Genomic DNA, 14192 nt, shown 5'->3' with positions numbered 1-14192 from the left:
TAATTCAGAATAAGTCAAAAGTGGGACTTAGCAGCATCAAGAGATCCACAGAGAGAAACAGTCAGGGTACACATCCCAACCTGCTGGTTGTTCTCTACTAACAGTCGAAGCTTGTTCATAATATCTTCAGCCTCTGCAGCCTCAATAATTCCAGCACTGAAAGCTGATGTACATACACAGCTAAGGGTGTAGGCAAGGACCTGAGAAGAAAATATAACAGAAAAACGTTTCTTTGGGAGGCAAAGAAACATGTTCTCTTAGAACATGGCTTAGCTCCTCACCACCATCAAATTGGTATGAATTGATCAACACATACGCACATACGGAAATAAGTTTCACTGGGTGTCTGGGGGAGAAGGGGATGGGTACATTTACACCTAACGGGTGCTGCACGCTGTCTGGGGGATGGGCACACTTGTAGCTGTGACTCAGGCGGTGCAAAGGCAATTTATGTAACCTAAGCATTTGTACCCCTGTAATATTCTGAAATTTTAAAAAATTTAATAAAAAAAAAGAACATGGCTTAGCTGATACAGATATTCTGTCAAACTTCCCCCCGTAATAAGAACTGAACTTGAATATATTCACCACAGACTGGGCACTGTTTTGCTGCCTAACCTATATTGTTATATTTCATGACAACGCCATAATGGGTATCATTATTCCTACTTTATAAATAAAGACTTTGAGGCTCAATTACACATAGCTAGCAAATGACACAAGCAGGATTCAAACCCAGGTCTTTAGATTCTAAAGCAAAAAGTTTCCTCACCACATCATGACAGACCACAGCACCTATCAACAGCAGAAGGAAACAGATTTTCATTGCTACTGGATCATATTAATTGCCATGCACTCCCATCCAAGGCCAAACAGAAGAAATTCAAAAAAATGAAACATTAAGATTCCCTAGGAGAAGTAGTAGAATGTAACTGGAGCAGGGATATGGGTTTTGGAGTCAAATAAATTGTGTAAAATAAGACTACTACTACCTACTTCATAGCATTGGTGTGAGAATATAAAATGTAAATGAATGAATAAACAAATAAATAAAATACAAATAAAAAAGAATGTTGGGAATGGAGATGATACTTGGGCATATGTCCCAAATTGACCATTTACTGGCTAAGTAACTTTGGGCAAGTTACTCGATCTATTTGAGTCTCAATTTTTGTAAATCAAGGTTAATCATCCCCTCCCTGCTACCTCACATATTCATAATAAAACCCTCCCTTATAAGGATGCTGTTAACACAAGTAGAAAATTCAACTACTAGCGCTGGTTGATACAGCATGAAAAATGTAAATGGTTTCTAAGGTAGAAACTAGATAATAAAACATGAGAGGGGAGGAAAAAACAAAACTGCTTGCTTAAGGCCTTCTAAATCAAAATGTCAAGGCAGACAGATGCATCAGTTATAAAAAGCTTGCTTTCATTTATTAGTCAATTGGCTCCTTGGTTGCAAGATTTTCTCCTTTGGCTTAAAAAAAAAAATATGTACTTTTAAATGCTCTACACTGCTTTAAAAATGGAAATGTAGTGCATGTCTTAGAACAAAACTTCAACCCTCCGTGCCCCAAAGAAATTCACCAATTCAACAAGTCCTCTGAAAGCAGAGGAGCTGAGCAGGGAAACACAGCAGCCATTATGTACTCATCAATAGCTCGTGGGCAGGCTGGGATAAAACAGAATCTGCTCTAATGAGAGCGAGAATCTGGCCAGGCCACGAGGTCATACCCTGCTCCTCCTGAAGAAGAGCACAGGCAGTTCAGCTTCACCTGGGCACAACAGAGACAGGCATGATGCATGTCTGAAATGTTCCATCTAAACACGGTTAACGAACAGGAACTGGGTCACCTGAACTCCCATTCTGCATATTTTTGTGCCATAACAGAAAAGGAATTTCCTCAATAATTTTTTATGCTAGATGACATTTTAAAAAAATTAAATGCCTTTTGATCTACAGTTTCTTAAGCTTATTCCTGGCCATTTTCTAAAGTTGTATTTGGCTTGAGCACAATCCTAAAAATCTCCATTTAACCTTCTTACAGAAATTGCAGCTCTTCTTAGAAAGTGCCTTCTAGTAATGCTGACTTAGGTTTTTGTATTCACGAAAGGCTCTTATCTTATATGCCACATTTAGCCTAAGTTGATTTAAACAGCCGCCCAATTTGAAAACCTTATGATCTAATTAATATAGGTTGTTTGCCACTCAGATTTTCTCCTTATCTCAAGGAAGAACTTAATTTACAGGATTACCAAAGTATGAGAAGTCGAAAATAAGCAGTAACAAGAAAACAAAAGAGAGCACGGAGGAAAAAATGTAAGCTTCATCTCCTACCTCCTGAAAGGTTCTGCTCTGGCCCCCACTGTCGTCGAGGTATGCGGACAGCTTCCGAAGCGATGCTGCCACGTGAACTCGGGACTCCGTTTGGCTGCTGTGGCTCATGAGGGACAGAACAAGTCCAACTCCCAATATGCAGCCCGTGCTTGGATGCCAAAAAAGATGAGGTGTTAGAATCACAAGAAACCCACATCATTGCTCTTCCCTTACCATGGAGTTCACGGCGCTCTGAAACCTGGAGGGAGAGGGCTGGATCCTGATGCTGCTGCCAGCCTCACCCCCATGTTGAGTATACTGTGATCAACTATACAGGGAAAAAAAGACTAAATTTCAGGATACGAGCTGAAGACATCCGACTAACAACAGAGAGAAATGCAAGACATGATTATGAGGTACTGCTGACTGCTTCATGTTTCCTAGCCAACTTCAGCAAGTGGAATTTCTCTCTTAAAGAAACTGTGTATTTGTCTGTGCACAATGACATTAATCCTTCTCTCCCCTCTGATCTCTGAGTATCACTGGGTCAGAAGAGAAAATGGACACATGACAGGCTTGTCAAAAGTTACCCCATGTGACAATTCAATTGAAATCTGGGGCTTTGTGCCCCAATTCTGAAAGAATACATATCCAGTTAAAGAAAAGAATTGTTCTCTCAGAAAACTTCAAGTTAGTATGATAAGATATTGCAGCTTGTGGTAATTTCTTTACTTTTTTAAGAGAGTTTTTGTCATTGTTGTTTAACTGGAGGAAATGCTGAGTTTCTCAAAAATCATCCTCACTCTGGTTTGGCTTGCCTATCGATCATCATGATATCAGCTCCTCAAAAAGACACTCTGGGGCATTTCTCCAATAACGTATCTCAATACCCGTATGCTATGTCATTTTGCTCTCGAATGGCATCTATCCTTGGCTGGCATCAAGAACTTTCACATCGTTTTACAAAGCTTCTCCTTTCCCATGCCAAGGTATACAGGTACGAATACTTCCCCCAACACCTCTGTGCAGATGGAGCAACCACATCTGAAAGGAGATACCCAGAAAGACATACAGGCTCACGGTCACACACAGAGCTTCCAGGAGAGTGTGGCCAAAACAAGGGTATTTTTTATTTGTAGCCTTCTGTTCCATCTGCCAAACCCAAGGCCCCCTCCATGCCCTGCATGATGCCATCATGGAATGCCTATGAGAAGGGCAACATATCTCAAGTGTTTTTCTAGTTCCTGTTGTCTAACAATCTGGCATTAGAAAACGTTTTGTAAAGAAGCTACTACAGGAATAATCCCTCATTAGTCAGAACTGCCGGTACAGCTTACATGAACTTCACAAGCTCAACTAGCACAATGCACTTTCAACTAGTTAAATCAACACCTAACATCTGAATACAGTGTGTTTTTGAGACAAATCATATTTCCAAGAGAAGAAAGGCTACTCTTGATTGGTATGAACTTAAACCTTTGTTGTAATTTAGAATCTACAGGGAAGTTTTAGGGCTATCTTTTCTGTAATGACACACGTAAAAATTTCACAGAACTAGACCAAAGATATAATTGGACAAAATTTGATTAATATTTTGACAAATTTGACTGTTGTCCCTCTTTGACTGTTTAACTGCTACTTATGCTTAAGATTTCAAATGTTAGTTCCTCGGGGACACGTTCTGTGGCCCAGTAGGGAACCTCTTTAATACTGTGCCACAGCACCCTGTACTAATTTGCTTTATACGGTTTTAATTATAAACTCTGATGAGGATTATTTGGCAGATTGTTTGATTACTATCTCTTCCCTAGCCTGCAACCTACATACGGATAAGTACTTTTCCATTTTTTCTTTACTTCGTTATCTGTGGCACCTAGTACACTGCTTGGCAGGTATAGGCACTCAACAAATATTTATCGAATGCTGAAGAACTGAGCAAATGAAGAATTTTAAGAGAGTCTAGAGTAGAGAGAAGATCTATAGAAAGAAAGAAAAAAATAAAAAGACTCAATTCTTATGTTTAGTAGGAGGCAAAATTTATGAGTGGTAAAATTCACTGACCATACCATCCAAGATTCAATCAAGAAAACTCAATTTCTATTTCTTGCCAGATTAAGTTAAGAAAAAGTGATGTTGGGTTCATGTGAAAAAAGAATTCCTCTCAAAGCTCACTCAAGTAAGGATTAGGGTTTATCCTTCTCAATAAGCAGGCAAGTATCTTAAGTTTTGTTTTTCAGACTATCCTGGGTACACAAAAATATCCATCCCCTAGACTGAAGCTTCTCCTTTACCATCCCAAGATATAAGGTACAAAGGCTTAGAAAAAGACATCTCAGTTTCTGGTTCACATTTACCTAAAACTTATCATAGCAATTATTATTATTCCTTGTCAAGGTTATAATTCATTAGCAAGTCTAGTCATTAGTACAATGTTAGTAAACTGACTACCATTTACTATGTGTGGGAATATGTGAATATATAACCTATGTCTATACATGTGCCAATGTAAGTATGTTAGAGTATATGCATCTATTAACCTACATAGTTTCCTTCTATTTTGTCTTAATTTTCCAGTATGCAATAAGAGGGTAATCCTAAAGCTTTATTCCTGATGTTTCCTTCTGATTTCCAAATCTTCTAGATTTTAATGTGTTTACTTTTGTCTCAACTCTTAAAAAATTCCCCATGTGCTCAGTTTGGCATTTCCACACATTTACCTCATTTTATTAATAGCTTCTCTTTGATATGTCTGTCAGTTCTAAACCAAGGATTGCTTGGGCAGAGGTAGCTTTCAAATCTCTCTGTGCATCGAAAACAAAAAGGAATTAAGTGTTGGTACCTCAGAAAGATGAAATAAAAACAAATCATAATATTAGGTATAAAACTGAGCTTTTGGAATTGCTAACATATATGTTCTATAAGAATGCTAACAAATGATAACGAGAATTTTGAGTTTTAAAATTCTATATCCAATTATGTTATTACTTATTTGAATTTCTTATCAGAGTATATTAAACTATTACCATCAAAAAGAAATCCTGAAACTTAAAAGCTATGCAATTCTGATACTTGTGTTGCTATATCAACTGAGATAGAATAGTGTGTTTTTCAAAAATTAACCAGAGATGAATCTTGAATTCCCTAGTTTATTGTAGGCAATTCTGCAGATTAAGTACTAGGTCATCTAATAATTAGTTGTAATAACAGGTAACATTTGTATAGCGCTTTGCCCTTTACAAAGCGCTATAGAAATGTTATCATATTTGTAAAAGCTCAATAGTAATCAACCGAAGCTCAGGTCGTTGATGGATAGCATGACTACAGCTAGGGCTGTGAGGATCACAATGGCACAGTGAACTACCACTAGATGGCAGCAAAACGTTAATGATAGGAACAAAACACCAGCCAGCCCAGGTGCTGGGTTCTCTCAGCAGGGACACGTTCATTAAACCAGGGAAGCGTGGTGAATTTGCTCTGGGTGAATTCTATCACTTGAAGTAGCATGCTCCCAGATCTATTAACCACCTCCTAGTAACGCTTCCACTATTTCACTTGAGGGAAGCTGCCCTACACTTCTGCAATCCCATTAGACAGGGGAATACTTTATGCCATGAGCTAGGCACTCAGGCCTGAGCCTTCTTAGAAAAATAGAAAAAAGAATTTTTTTTTTAATGGTGGGTAACATCTGCATGTCAGAAAAGAATAACAAACACCATACTATCAAGCATCAAATTGCTTTCTTTCTATTGAAATGTGTTCTCCACACCATACTATGCAAGAGAAAGAAAAATGGCTTTAAAGTCAGATGACCTGGGTTCCTCTCCTAGCTCTGCCACTTATTGAGCATGTAACCTTGAGCAAGTCTATCTGAGACTCAAATTCTTTATCTGTAAATCAAAGTGATGAGGATTCCTGCTTTAGTATGTATTTAGGTTGTGACAAGGACATAATTACATGAGAAAGAGATGTGGAAATGCCTAGCTCAGTATGCGAATCATCAGTATTAGTTGAACTTGAAACCAAAGAGAATTACATAAAAACTGACACCCACAAAGCATTAGGAATAACGAAATAACTAAACTTCATTAACTGTAGGAATAACAGCTTGGAGAGAATAGAGGAAGGGCTTCTTGAAGGACCAGACCTTTTAACTGGGCTCTGACAGACAAGCAAGTTTTCACTAATGGACAAGCAAGTTTCTGATGGCCCTATTTACTTTCCTCTGCAGGGCTGGTTCCCTGTCTAGACCCACCCTTCCCTCTCACAATATAGTTGTTCATTAGTTTCTTAAGAAGGTAAGAATGAAGAAAAAAGAAGAAATCTTATTAGTAACAAAAATAAATTTTAAAGTTAAAAAAGCTCAGACATATGAAGTTTTTAATGCCTTAATACTTATACTGTGGGTAATTCAGTTATCCCATGGTCCTTCTTATGTTCAAATGGCTTTCCTGCAAGCTAATGGAGACAATACCTGAAAGTCTTTCCCAATTATTCCAGCTGGCTGAAAGTTTGCAGCATTTAATGTCAAAATTTTCCCAACTTTATAACACCCTGAGCTACAACAATGATGAACATCTTTGGGAGTGGGTAGAGGCAGGAGGGGGGAAAGGGAGACAAAAATACCTTACTCCTTGGTTGTAAAAGGCAATAATACCAATGCATGAATTAGGCTCAAAATCACAACTCTTTATCAGACCCAAATAACAGTGAAATATCCCTATCCTTCTCATTAATCATTTTTCTATATACAAGAGACTTCAAACTATGCCACCAAATTCTTTCTTTTCCCACAAACTACCCTCTTAAGATGTCACTTGATCCCTAAACTGTTTCCTGATAGACTGGGTGTCAATGGTTCCTATTCAACCTTAGCATATATCTGAAAGAAGATCCCATAACTACTACCTACTAAGGAGACATTTGACTTTATTTGTGATGAAATCCTTTACACATGTAGCTACCTCTACTATTTCATTTACTCTTTTGTTAGTTTGAGCCATACCTAATAGATGATATGAATGTAGCTTTAGATTGTGAGTTCCTAGGGCAGAAATGTATACACTGATTAAATTCATATTTAAAGGTAAATGAGTTAAATTGGAGGTTAGTGCTTCTAAACTGTTGGGTTCCCTAGTAAGGATCAACCCCAGAGGAGAGGATTCGAACCTGAGCTTCCAAAACATGGGGAAGTCCAAAAAATTGCAATGTAGGTCCTCAACAATGTCAATATTTCAGAAAGAATGATAAAACCATATATTCACCCACACAAGTCACATAGACTAATTGAAACTAAATTTCTCACTAAATTAGTATGTTTAACATCGTTTCTCTTAGTATTCTTTTCTGATTATTCTTCATTTTTGTTATCTTTCATTACTGGAATGAGAATAAATTTTACAATATTTAATGTCATAGACAAAATTTTTAAAAAGTATGAGGTCGATGAGGGAGGGAGGAGGATCTATTAACGTTAAGCAAGTTGGGAATCCCTGGTGTAACCTTTTCCATTTTGATTCCTTAGCCGTTGAATTTCACAGGGAAACATAAATCATCAGTCAAAGGCTCTCTTAGCCCAGTCAAATTCAAATGATTTCAACAGACCTTTAAAAAGATTAGTTAGGTCATGCATCCAGATCCCTAGATAAACGCCTCATATGGTAAGTTTAAGACAAAACTAAGGTCTTAGTAATAATATAAAGACTAAGCTGCAAAATGGCATATGTTGCTTTAAATTTAAGCAAATTGTCTATTGTTGAAACATGGTTTTCATAACAAGTAAGCTTTAATTACAAGTATTTTGATTATTTTTTACTGAAAATTCTTTGCAAAGGAATTCAAGATCAGGTCCTACAAATATTTCACTATAGCATACAAGGTTTATGGCAGTGTAGAAACCAATCTCTAAGCATTATATCTGTTAGAGAGAAAACAGAAACAACATACTTGTATTCAAGACTAGTGTCAAAGCAGCAATTTTCCAGGGCATCCAAAGACTTCATCAGAAGAAGGTTCATCTGTTGGCCAGATATATCACTGGGTAAAGAGCAAGGGGAAAAATGAATTATATAAAGTCATTTAACTGTCCAAAATACTCAATATAAAATATTTTTCTCTCAATATTATACTAGAAATGCCAACATTTAATTAAAACAAAAGCAACAATAATATTGGTGACTCACATATGCTCACAGAAACTAATTCTGAGAAAATATTCAACAATTGGGTTTCTGAACAGTATAACTACTTGTAAGCCAATAAAGCCTAAAACTCTTACTTTTGATTATTCTCAGCCTGTTTACATTTTAAATCATAGAAAAATTTAAAAAACCCTCAGAATTCTAAATAAATATTTCTAAGAATGCTGAAGTGATTTTCTTCAGAATATTTAATAACCTATTAAGCTGATATTCTCAATACTCATTCCAAACCTCTTTCTTGAAAAGACTGCTGCTTCTGATTTCACATCTCAATTCAGGAGGTTATAAATTCTATTGCTTAACTTACATTTTTTAAAGGGAAAAAAAAAATCCCAGCCCTGTGTTTTTCTGCTTTTATATAATAATTGGCATGGTTTTTGTAACTGTTTTAGTGAGAATTATGACTTGTAGAGTAAAATAAAACTCAAAAGGTAGCTTATGGGTGTTTTTTCAGGCAGATTTGTGGGCTTCATCATTGACACTTTATTATCAAGGGGTTTCTACATCTTAACTCTCACACTGCGGCCTCAGATCGTGCCAAGTGGAATGCAGGCCCAGGAATGATAACCAGCCAGAGAAAACTTTTAAAAACGTCTTCCCAAACCAAGACCATAGCAATTTTGCCTGAGGGGAAGGATTACAGTTCGCAATGAGAGAACCCCACATACACCCCTCACTTCTCTCTCTCTCTCACTCACTCACACACACACACATTCCTCACATCACACACAGAGTTTTAATAGCTTTGACTAAATAAATCCCATTAAAGTTGTCCTCTGGAGTAAAATATACTTAAATATCCTAAACAAATGCTAAAGAGATCATACTTGCATTCTCTGGGGGTTATGGCAGAAGCAGCTTTGGAATAATATACAGTACTTTTCTGAATAAATTCTAGATTAGAACTTAGACTCAGGAGACTTTTTCACAAGCCTTAGCAAAAAATGGGTTGATTGTCATAATTGTCTTCTACAAGGTGATTTTTCATTCTCTGAGAACCAACATAATGTCCTAATCCTGTTCCCATTAAGGGGTCATTTTGGGACACTTATTTGATGTCACTGACTATTCAGAATCAATAGGTCTCAAAATACTCACTTTTGAAAAAAAGGAAAATTTTCTCCAAAAAATATCATTATCTGTTGACATTGTCATTACCTAGTAAAACATCTCTTAGTAACAAAAGGCAAATATTTCAGATCCCTCTGCTCCAACAAATTTGGAAGGTAGGAGCCACGAATAATAATACTAGCGATGGCAGTACTAAGAAGTACAGCAGTCCTGAGGAGGAGGAGGAGGATGCTATCAAACGCAGGAATGTCGGGGCAAAGTTAAATTGCAGTTATTCTGGGGGTGCTCGGACATGGGAACAGCTTCCTGGTATCCTTGCCCAGCATTTCCTGCAGGTGCAAATTCAAGTAAGACAGGGTGGAAGGCAAGCTAGGAACCAGGGACAAGTGTTTTAGGGGGAATCACCATAGATTTCTCCAGGCAGAATGATTCAATTAACCACAAACACAAGTTTATTGGCCCTAAAACCAGCGGTATCTCATCCTAAGTTGATGAAGAAGAGAGCCAGAGCCAGGATAGGATGAAATGAGTTGCCTAGAATTAAACTGCCACGGCTCATTTTTAGTTGTAAAACATGTTGCTTGAAAAGATACCGGAGAGTGAGCAGGAGCACAGATGGCAAAGAGACGTTCATTTGTAGCACAGTAGCAAAGGGAAAAAAATAACTTCCAAGTTTTCAGTCTTTAAAAATACTTTGTGTTCTGTCACACACACAAGATGTAGAACAGTCAAATTCCACGCAAAGGGCAGTTTTTGGTTCATGTCTAGAGCCAGCCCTATATGTATTAATGCTGCTGAACAGAACAAAACAAATCTTCTGGATATATTTCACTTATGATTGAAAAGACTAAGCCAAGCATCCCAATTATCTGACAGCTGTTTCCAAGAGCTGAAAATGATCATCTGAAATACAGTATTTCCACAGATCAACAGCAATTCTCAAGTTTTACATACTGGTGTTTGCGAAAAGCTATGTAAATTACAAATGTAAACTTAACCACTGGATTCAAACTGAAATAAATATAGAATAGTGTCATCCAGTTTATACACACCAACCCTAGTTCTTGCCTTTGAACAGCTAATTTCTGCCAGCCAGGGACATTTAAGGACATCTAACATCACAACAGGGTGCTTCTCTCTACTATCCTATTTCCAGTGCAGGAAAACAGGGCTAACTTCCAAGTCATTGGTATCAAAATATTCATGATAAGCAAATATTCATGCTGTATCCCACTACAGTCAACGTGGATACATAAAATTCAAATATTTGCTATAAAAGAAAGAATAAACACTGTGAACCACAAAACTAAAGTAGATTCATGCATAAGAAAACCTTCCCATTTAGTGGAATTTTCCACCTGGGTCTTTGATATTCCATTAGCTCCATTCAAGGGTAAAGCTAACAGTCCCAAAATGAGCAATCAAACCAAATAAAGCACACAGTATAATATGCACAGATTAAGACTCTTTAAGGATTATAAAAATGTAGCCAGGGCACAGGATAAAAGCAATATTTAAAGCCGGGTACATGCAGTTCTCAGGTAATTCAGTGACTCCCAACACCCCTCGGGTGCGAGGGATACACCAATATTCTCCTCCCATTTTACAGTGATATCAGGAAAAGATCAGCAATTATTTTCATCCCATATAAACCAGAAAAAAACAGCTTTTCTTTACTTATAGCACCATAAGTTTAGAATTTTTCTTATGCCTATTACACAGATGTACCTGGGGCTTTCATCTAAGTATGAAATGATTTTCAAGTAATGAATCACTTTAATACTAGCAATCCTTAAAATACATTTATATTTCTATGATAGTATTTTAGAAACATAAATTTACCCATAAAAGAGAATAAGGGATCAACTTTCCCATGTCAAAAAGTTTAGCTACCACATATTGCTCAGATACAATGTTTATGCATGTGTGCATATGGATGCCAAATCCTTTGCCAAAAATCACAAAGAGAAGCAGGAATATTTTAATAAACTGTACCTGAGTTTCTCCTCGCACAAGCGAGAGAGAAACATCCCCAAAGCAAGGCCCATGTGGATTTGCACGGCTTGAGACTCATCAGCACTTGGTTTCCCAGGTAACCTGGCAGTCAGCATGCTCAGGATTTCCTCAACCTTCTCTTTGCAAGAGATAATGAAAACTGGCACAAGGAGGGACAAAGCCGTGGCAGCAGCAGAGCGGGCGATGGCACTCGCTGTGTTTTCACCAGAGTAGGATTTCTAGGACATGCCAAAGAAAGAAAATAGGGGGTTAGCTTTTTGTTTAAAACATGAAGGAAGCACACCTATCACAAAAGCACTGTACAATACAAGCTTCCCTTAGATCCACCCCCGCCAAAAATAAATCATAATTTTTTAAAAATCTAAACGTGTTTGTCTATAGTTTATGTTTTCACTCTTAATGAAATAATATGCTACTAAGCAATTGGTTAATAACGTCCTTTTAAATTTGAAAAAAATGAATTATAAGTGTCTTCCTTTTGAAAGTTGTGAATTCCTTCACTATAAAGCTTGAAATAATTTCAGTGTTTTTAAAAGCCCACATGTATATACCTGAAAAATCCAAAGTGAAGCTATCCAAGCTTGGACAAACTACCAAGCCACATTCTAAGTGTCCGGAAAGCTAGGAGTAGTTTTCCAGGAAAGAAAGGAAAAGGGCGGAAAAAGAGTTTAAGTTTAGTATGGAGTAACAAGTGTAAGTTTAGCACAGGGATCTATTGGCACATCTCCCAAAATTTTTGGTGGGAACACTTCCCAGTGGATGGATTATTTCCTACAGGGGGTTAATTCCTTTTAATTAAAAAGGAAGTTGAAATCCTAAAAGCCTTTGGTTACAAAGCAATAACCAGCTATTCAAAATGAAATGGAGAGCTCTATATGCCCCTTTCTATATGTAATTATGGGAAAAGAAATGAATAACAGCTCTAATAAAATGACAGGGCAGCTGAATATGAACAGCTTCTACAAGAATCTCATGTTAGAGAGCTCTACCAGACATTATATACATTGAAAAATATGTCAAGTGGGGAAGAAAGCCCGTTTATCATTCCTCATTATTATCTGTTTTAAATTGTCAGACACACCATAAAGGCAGTGTTGTCCCTTGCAGTCAAAGCACATTAAAATGTGTTTTTAATTCTGGGCCCATTCTCTCTCTAAGCTTTAGTATTTTAAGGATAAAAATCAAACATGTACTAAGTTACACTGTAAGTTAATATAGCACTACTGTAATGACAATGCTACTCAAAATGACCCAGCTGCTAGCACACAGGAAATAAAGGAAGTGATTTTTGAAACAGGGTTTTGAAAAGTACAATAATGCAAAAATCACAAAAGTAAGAGGCAACCCTGAGCTGGCTAGTAAAGAGATTATTGTTACTGGTTTGCAAGAACTAAACAACATATTAGAAATTTCATACAATGTCCTGTTCTGGTGAATACCTGAACCAGATAGTTATTACAAGGACCTCCACATAAGCCTCTAAATGAGTTTTCATCCACCATTAAAGAAATAAGAACACTCTGACAGAAAGCAAATCATCATAAAGAAATTACTTTTTTGAGCAATATCTACCTTCCAATTTAATTCTACATTATCTGGTAAGTCACTGTTGATCTCAAGGATGGTTAAATATCTAGCTCCAGATCCAAATCCCAGATGAATACATACCAGGTTCCTCCAAGGGCAAGAGGACAGAGGCACACAAAATGTACAGAAGAAACTTCAGGCGATGGGGTTTCAGGCTAAATTTGTGATCTTAGCAACAGTTCAGGATCTGTACTATATTTTTATTCAAATCAACTATAATCCTCTGCCACTCAGCTGATTGTCCCATGATCATTATAATTCCCTAAGCAATGGATAGTGATAGGGCAGAACCAAAATAATTCTACGCAGGTACAGAAATAAAGCACACATTACAACCAATAAAGGGAAAATAAAACCTAGACAAAAAAGTATTTTCTCATTTTGCTTCAAATCTTAGGATACAAGCATGAAGACAGAGAATGACTGAGTAACAATTTTTTTTTTTTTTATAATCAACCACATTACTTTGTATTTACAGGAGTATTTCACAGTTTTCAAAACACTTTTACATAAATTATACAATTTGATCTTTACAATCTTTTAAAAAGTTGGCAACACATTAATTTTTACTCTCATTTTGCAGGTAAAGAAAACAAGAATGATGGGAGTTAAGTGTCAAAGTCAACAGTCACAAAACTAATAATAATAAGGGGTGGAGTGAGGGCTACAATCACCACAGATGTTATTGCTCAATCCCTCGTTTTATAAATAAGGACCATAAGGTTCAAAAGATGTTAAGTGAACTATCCATAGTCACATACCCTGAAATGAAAAAACTATGAATAGAAACTCAGCCAATGTTTATTTATTCTACTACAACTGTAGCTCTTGATCCTGATTACACAATAGAATAACCTAGAGAGCTTTTGACATGCTGATGCCCAGAGCCCATCCACGAGCTATGAAATCAGAGAAGGGGCCTACACATCAGTATTTCTTTTATATACACATCAGTATTTATATATACATATATATATACACACACACATATACATATGTAT

General features: G+C 36.8%; 1 protein-coding gene across 1 annotated transcript in view; it reads right to left on the bottom strand.

Annotated features, from left to right (window-relative positions):
- Positions 1 to 14192, bottom strand: part of FOCAD (focadhesin) — a 255124-nt gene that overhangs the window by 40432 nt on the left and 200500 nt on the right. The window contains exons 26-29 of the mRNA XM_012665049.1: positions 11584 to 11822; positions 8264 to 8353; positions 2342 to 2489; positions 81 to 200 (exon numbers count right to left, since the gene is read on the bottom strand). Of these exons, the coding sequence (XP_012520503.1) occupies positions 81 to 200; positions 2342 to 2489; positions 8264 to 8353; positions 11584 to 11822 (597 nt within the window). The remainder of the gene's footprint in view (positions 1 to 80; positions 201 to 2341; positions 2490 to 8263; positions 8354 to 11583; positions 11823 to 14192) is intronic.

The sequence above is a fragment of the Propithecus coquereli genome, unplaced genomic scaffold (genome assembly GCF_000956105.1).
Source record: "Propithecus coquereli isolate 6110/MARCELLA unplaced genomic scaffold, Pcoq_1.0 Scaffold95, whole genome shotgun sequence".
Taxonomy (NCBI): domain Eukaryota; kingdom Metazoa; phylum Chordata; class Mammalia; order Primates; family Indriidae; genus Propithecus; species Propithecus coquereli.
Note: the sequence above shows the minus strand (reverse complement) of the source record. Positions and strands in the feature narration are given on the sequence as shown.